The sequence below is a fragment of the Erigeron canadensis genome, chromosome 5 (genome assembly GCF_010389155.1).
Source record: "Erigeron canadensis isolate Cc75 chromosome 5, C_canadensis_v1, whole genome shotgun sequence".
Lineage (NCBI taxonomy): Eukaryota > Viridiplantae > Streptophyta > Magnoliopsida > Asterales > Asteraceae > Erigeron > Erigeron canadensis.
In genome coordinates, this window is record NC_057765.1 from 6537963 (window position 1) to 6545313 (window position 7351).

At 35.1% G+C, this 7351-nt stretch overlaps 1 protein-coding gene across 2 annotated transcripts; it reads right to left on the reverse strand.

Moving 5' to 3' along the window:
• Positions 1-243: 243 nt before the first annotated feature.
• LOC122600768 lies at positions 244-6466 on the reverse strand. Of its 2 annotated transcripts, XR_006324092.1 has the most exons (5): positions 6117-6466; positions 5180-5277; positions 3726-3906; positions 998-1067; positions 244-540 (listed from the first exon to the last, which is right to left on the reverse strand). XR_006324092.1 is itself a non-coding variant. In XM_043773526.1 (4 exons), the coding sequence occupies exons 1-3, from the start codon at positions 6337-6339 to the stop codon at positions 1014-1016; spliced, it is 375 nt and encodes a 124-aa protein (XP_043629461.1). In that variant the 5' UTR covers positions 6340-6458; the 3' UTR covers positions 244-540; positions 998-1013. The 2 variants fall into 2 exon arrangements, 1 of the variants encoding a protein (XP_043629461.1); XM_043773526.1 differs by lacking the exon at positions 3726-3906 and having other exon boundaries at positions 6117-6458.
• Between the last annotated feature and the right edge of the window lie 885 nt (positions 6467-7351).

Below are 7351 nucleotides of genomic sequence, written 5' to 3' on the forward strand. Positions count from 1 at the left end.
TAAAATAATATGGACTCTAATCTATCACCAAATCACCCATTATCAAAGTCCATCAAATATTGTTGATTTAGTAAATGAGGCATTAACCATTGCGCATGATAGTCATTTGTGTGCTGCTTTGTGTATGAGGCCGATGTAACATGCCATTGTTTCTGTATGTTAGCCGATGGCTAACCTTGGTAATGAATATACAGAGCAGAAACAAACAGATCTCTCATTGGAAGAAAGGCAGTAAATGGGATATTAGATAACTTCAGTTATCATTTACAGGAGTCCATATGCAATATAAGTCAAATACTACAAAAGAAGATAATTAGCCTGCTTATTTTGGCATTGGTAAGAAAGACATTTTGTATAAAAATTGGTTACAATCTCCAAATTCGTCAGATAAGATTGTCGAGCCTATTAATATGAAAGTAGCAAAAATTTCAGGTTGATATCCACCAATTTTTAATCTGATCTGATCATATTTTAAGTGATGTTTTAACATATAGACATAATCAAAAAGATGGTCCAGAAGGTGCGTTGCTCAACAACATCCTGCAAAAATATAAATGAAGTCGAGTCGGAAGAGCAAGCTATACTGAATGCAACACAAAAGAATCAAATATAGATGGCAAAATGTGTATGCCAGGGAAGATCAGGTAAGTTGGTACCAAGTGTACACAGTTCTGGGTCAAAATGGGTAATTTTGCTAGACGTTGAATTGGTTGACCAGCACTATATCTAGAACGTAAAATGAGAAGATTATAGCAAATCAGTGTGTCAAGGGGTTAATTGTTTACGCAATGTTTGACCTGTTACCTATGAAGTGAACTGTTTTGATTTTTTACTTCACCTATTTGACCTTTTAGAAAATACCGTACCTTGAACTGACCCATCCACAAGTGTGTGTGTGTGTGTGTGTGTAAAGATTTATATTAATGACAAAAGAAATCATCGCCAAAAACCAAACCGAACAATTTAACTGAAACACGGAGAATTATAAATGGATTACCTGCCAAACAAGAATTTTACATATTTTGTGCTTTGGTGGATATATCTTTATGTTTTGCATCAACCTGGTCCTGCAATTCATGAATAGTATTAATCATCAAGTCTCTAGCCCAATCATAATTAACCATGAAATTTACATGAACTAATATGGGGCCCATAATAGTGAACTGATGGAACGAAAGCTTTTAATCCAGATATGATACTGGTAGAAACATAACTTGGATACGTATTGCAGCATAACCATTAGCATCACAAATAAGTTATATCATACTAATAGGTTTAAAACAGGCTATCTACAAGTTGGACCTTAACCAGAAATAACAAAAGCATTTATAAATAACTTATATCATGTATTGTACACTATTACATATAATTAATATCTTTTGGTTTCACAACATAAAGAAGTCCCAAAATAGGTATACATCTGATATGCAGTTCCACGCCTAAACTCTTTCCAGACATACCCTGCCCTAATAAATTAACTAATTTGTATAACACTATAGCCTACATATCACTGCAAGCGGGTTTGTAATCCATTTTATTCACCATAACCACCTTTCTCACTTGGTTTTCAAGATATCTTAAGGTTCCTAGTCTAAGTTTTACTTCCAATTATATCAGGTATGTGTAATGATCCATCAACTTATAAGTTGTGGTTTCTAGCCTAGTGGATAACTTGTAAATATTTGTGTCTTTTGTATTGATATTTGTATAAGCCTTTCTAAAAAAATACTCGTATATATCATCTGTACAAAAAGAAAAGTTAAAAAAAAAAAAATTTAGGCTGAAGATTATGTCATTATTTAACTGTTCAAATTAATATACAGATTACCATATACCACATTAATAGAAGAAACATAAGAATATCCAAGCAATCAGCCCATATGAATCTTGGGTCAGGGCCATCTTTATAACATGGGCGGCTGAGGCTTATTACAGAGTAGTTGGCTTTTAGACCAGACAACCTCTTTGGGAGCCACGAGAAGTAAGCCAGGCTGCTCATGTTAAATCCAATTCCAATTAGCAAATTACCCACTTATGTCAAATCTGAAAAGAATCCATTCTAATTTACTCAAAACAAGAGGCATATCAAAAATAAATGAAATTTCGACTTGGCATTCTTTTCTTCTTACGAGCAGGTTCATTGACGATAAATGAAACAAACTTATAGATATTTTACAATATATATAATGTTTGTCGTTCCATAAACCTCGATTTTGTGAAAGCACAGTTAGGCCAAAAAGAAAACCTTGAATCTAAGTTAATTTAACCATAGCTTATAGTTAACATGTGGTTTCTTTAGTATGTTAACCTAAGGTTGCAGATTTTAAACTAGCTAGGCTGTGTAACACAGAAAGCAATGCAGGTGATAGATTTGTCACTATCAAAGTCACATAAAACGCGGTACGCTTCGGTACGGGTACGAGATTCGGATACGTAATTCGCTAGGTTTAACGAATTCGGTACGGAGGGGGTAGGCTCATTTCGGTACGAGGCGGTACGAAGTGGTACGGTGTACCATGTATTCGGTACGATGTACCAAAAACATAAGTCAACAAAACTTATAAATTCATTAGATAAAGATAAAATAACATGATAAAATCCAACAAAATAACAAAACAACCATAAAGTTTCTATTCTACTCGTTTCCTTTTTCTTTTGTCATTGAAGATAATTGATAGTCAATGGTGAAATTGTAGTAGAAAATTAGAAGTTGGTGTCTTGGATATAAAACTCTGTAAAGGTTAGTATATATAGAAGAAACATATACATGTAAATTTAATTTTGTAATTGATATTAAATAGGTTATTTTGTTAACAAGATAGTATTAATTACAAAATATATTGGGAACTTAAAAGATACACTCTTTTTGCCGCTTAAATAAGTCCTGGAATCTTACTTTGGTAGTTGGGATGTCAAAAAGGTAATGGTACGCGTACCAGTACCTTTGAGTCGTTTATATTTTCGATTTGGTTCGACATACCAATGGGAATGAGTCGCGTTTATTTTGCTTTTTGGTTCGTCGTACCACCCGATTCGGTTCACCGTACCACTAGCGATGAGAACGCTAGCGAATTCCGTTTCGGTACACTTCGTACCAATACGAGATACGCGGGTCTATGAGTGTTTTATGTGACTATGGTCACTATACGAGTTAGGACACCAGGATATACTAAACCCCGAGTTGGAGGAGTTTAGTCCTGTGACCAATAAGTGTGATGTTTATAGTTTTGATGATGTGGGCGCAAGTGTTTATGAACAAGCCCTTTTGTATTTGGAGCGCTAAGATAGAGTTAGAAAGGGAGAATCACTAAAATGGGCATAACTTGAGCAACAGGGCTCCGTTTTCATCGTATGACCAGTCAAACAGACTAGGTCAGTCTTCGGGCTCAAAAACGCCTTTTTTCTGTTAGTTTTTAGCCCTTCTATATATATTTTCGGTTTTAAGGAACTTTTACGTATGTTTTCCTATCACTAAGTGTGTTAGTGTGAATATTCCTAATTTTTGGTATTCATTTTGAATTAACGATTATCAGAAGAATCGTCAATTGTTCCTGGTATTCTTTTGAATCAACAGGTTTGATTGTTTATCATTCGTATTCATCTGCATCATTTGGATTGCTCTTTCTAGAGATTATAGGAAGGAGGAGAAAGCAACGATTATAAAGCAGTTCTTATTAGCTGGGCTGGCAAAAGTACAAAAAGTATAAACTGTTTGAATTTCTTACTGGGTGTGGTATTGAAAAGGGGAGCAAACAAGAAGCAAAGAGAATCTTAATGGTAGTTTTCTTGTGTGGTCACTACGATCTTTTGAAATGTGGTAAAGATGTTGGAGGTAGAAATGGGGATTGACCCTCCTTCAAATCTTTTGAAATATGTCAAACCATCAGTTGAACCAAGTGCTCTAACCTGTGATAGCAAAGAAATTTCCAACCCAACATCATATAAACAGTTTCTGACTCTCTTAACACCAAAGCTTTAAAGAGAGCATCAATAATCTTAACAATGACATCTTTCGCTACACATAAACGGATAAACCTTGAACTACTTATCAATCTTTCTCAACAAACATGTACATGAATCGCTAGTATTCAAAAGTCACACTTAATTCATGTGATAACATTAGTCAAGGTGAATCAAAATTTGTATATGTATTACAGCATAAGCATTACAAAAAAATTAACTCATCTATTTTCACTCTATACAAAAATAACGGTTAAGGTATGCATTAATGCATGTGAATAATCTAAATCCCTTCTTCTCTCACCCATAAACAGTGACGAGACCAAAGTTCTAACCAGAAGATGCACTATTGTTACTAAAGAAACAATTTGAATTGCATTATCATTACATGTATATTTTATCTTTTATTTCACAATCCAAACAACTTCAAATAGGTTTAAGGTATGCAATAATACATGTACCCCTTCTAAACCTACCCATGCCCCGTAATAACCACTTTGTATAGACTGCATATCACTACAAGCTGGCTTCTGGAATTCTAGGCCAGTTTACTCACCAGCTTCTTTACTTGGATTTCAAGGTTTTTGTCGTTAGTTAACAGTCCAAAAGTAAGATAAGGATTACCAAACCACCCTAACAGGAGGAAAGAGAGTCTATCCAAGCATTCAGCCCATCTGAATCTCAGATCCGGAATTCTTGGCCATCTCTATTCTCTATTTCATGGGCCAAAGGCTTAGGCTGATTATAAAGTAGTAACTAACTGCCTAGCTTTAAGAGAATCCAATTCCAATTTGATGAATTACCATCTTATAAAAAATCTGAAAAGAGGCTATGCATATGCATAAAAGTTGAACATTTAACATCCATCATTTCTACAAATATAATATACCACACAGAGCATAAAAGTTATTTATTTAATAAAGGTAAAATGGCATATCATCTTAATCATGATAAAAACATTTTGTTTATAGCTTAAGGTGGACAATAATTAACTTGTAAGTAACACATAATTCTAGCTTCGATACAAAGATACACTATATCAGTTTATCTTGTAGTCTATATCAACCTTCACCTATACGTAAAAAACAACATGACTTCATTCCAATTAATTTTATTATCAATCTTTCCTAACAAAAAGGTACATGATTTCCTATGATTTCAAGAGTCAGACTATTTTCAATCAACCATAAAGTCAAAGTAAATCATTAGTATAACTTACCACCCCCTTCTTTTGGTAATAGTCATCCAACGCCCATTGATATTTCGATTGGTTCAACCCAAACCAACAGGCCACATAATCATCCAAACTTGAATGTACTGTCACGCAAATGTACATACACATTTAAAATCAGTCATGGTACTTAAATACAAAACACATCAAAATTTGCTTTTCTATATCTATTTATAATCTATAATCTATATCTATATCTATATAGATAAAAGGGGAACCTCCTCCCCAAAAAATTTTAAAAGATGAATTGATGTACCCAAAATACTCTTTCCTTTATTCACCAATTTATAAACATCTCCAACTATAATACCGTTATTTAAATAATTTGCAACATAAATCTCTCAACCCTTAAAACAATACACTAACTCCTTTAACATCAATTACTTTTAAACTGACCACCATTGCCGCCCATCATCGCCCCACCACCCCTCACCACCACCGTTGCCGACATTACCACCACCACCACCTGCCGCCGCCCATCATCGCCCCACCACCCCTCACCACCACCGTTGCCGACATTACCACCACCACCACCTGCCGCCGCCTGTCACTGCCGCCCCCGCACCGCTACCACCATCACCACCGTGTTGTGCCGGCATACATTTCGTTATACTTATAAAGTATAAACTATCTTCAAGGTGGACAAGTGTTGAAGCGATCCTAAGATGATCGGTGGCTAGGTAAAGGTCGGGAAATGGACACAGGAATACAAAATCAATTCGAAAATTATTTTTAAAGGTTGTTATTTTAAGGTACAACATTTTAACGCGCGTTCATGGTAGCCCTTATCTAATATCTAGCAAAATCCTTTAAATATAAACTAGTACTAGAATTATACGTATAACTCTTAATGGGCACCTAACTAAATTAAATAAAACAAGAAACAATACAAAATTCAATTTGAATAATAATATTGATGTGATACCATTTTGAACTTTAGTGACAGTATCCCAAAAGAACCCAAACTTGGAGTTGTAAGATGAACCGGAGTTGGAGTACTGAACCGGGGGAGGAAGAACTAGTGGAGGTGGGTGAACCGGAGGAGATGTCTCAACTGATGATTGAACCGGTGGAGTAACAAAGACAGTATATGGACCGATCTTTCCGATCATCGGCGGTGGAATTGCCGGTGGTTTGTTCATTGGCATTTTTTATTTATTTCACTCTTTCATATGAAAAAAGTAGATAAATTTTATGGAGTGAAGTTTGATGAGTGAAAGTGAAAGTCAAGTGAAATGATGTGAGAATCTAGAAGTGGAGAATAAGTTTGTTTTGGGGAATGTTGTTTTTTGACTTTTCGAACACTTATACAGTACTTTTTTTTTTTAAAAGGTAAATTTTCCTCAAAATTTCGTGTCGTGATTCAACAGCGAGAGGTCTATCATACATTGTCTTAACCGGATCCGTGCTAGAGAACTCCCTCGAAGTGAATTGCCTATTTCAAATACCTGATGGGGAAAACCCCCTACTAATTCGCCCGAAGACACGACGATTAATAGGAGTAATCCTGCCCCTTCAGAATTAAACTTGGGTAAACCCAAGTCAATCCCTCATAAAGGACTTCCTTATGTCCTACTCAAGGCTTGAGTACAAGACCTCATATATGGAGGAATGATCTTTCAACCATTGAAGTAATGCTCAAGGACATTTATACAATCAGGTATGGTTCAATGACCAAGAAAATCATCCAAAATCCCACCTCACTGTCATATTAGTTTTTTATTTTTTCATCGAACTTTATATTTAATTTTATAAATCCCACCAAAATCCCACTTCAAAAACTAAAAAGAATAAAAAATTATTGGACCATCGAATTTTCCTTCCACCTCCACTGTTTTGACTATTAAAATCCTTCATTAAAAAACACTAAAGCAAAAATAAGATATACAACTACCTACTTCCTTTTTCGGTTTATTCTGTCTTCCTTGAGTTCATCGACTTTCAAGCAAACCAAACAAAATCAAAACAAAACACTCTCGATCAACTCAATAAAAGTATTTCAATATCCCGCTTCAATCTATGTAATATACTTAGTATATCTATATCTATATATACTACGAGAGTAAGTACCCGCGCATTGCGGCGGTGAGATGATGGGGTGATAGGTCATAAAGTGTGATAGCCAAATGCCTTAACCGTACGGGTTCTGCCATCGGATTT

What these genes read in the sequence shown, in the direction of transcription:
- LOC122600768 (XM_043773526.1), bottom strand. Translation starts at nt 6,339, where the DNA reads ATGCCAATGAACAAACCACCGGCAATTCCACCGCCGATGATCGGAAAG. An exon ending in TGTCACTAAAGTTCAAAATG is followed by an intron (nt 5,278 to 6,116) that starts GTATCACATCAA and finishes TTTGCGTGACAG; the next exon opens with TACATTCAAGTTTGGATGAT. An exon ending in ATTACCAAAAGAAGGGGGTG is followed by an intron (nt 1,068 to 5,179) that starts GTAAGTTATACT and finishes CATGAATTGCAG; the next exon opens with GACCAGGTTGATGCAAAACA.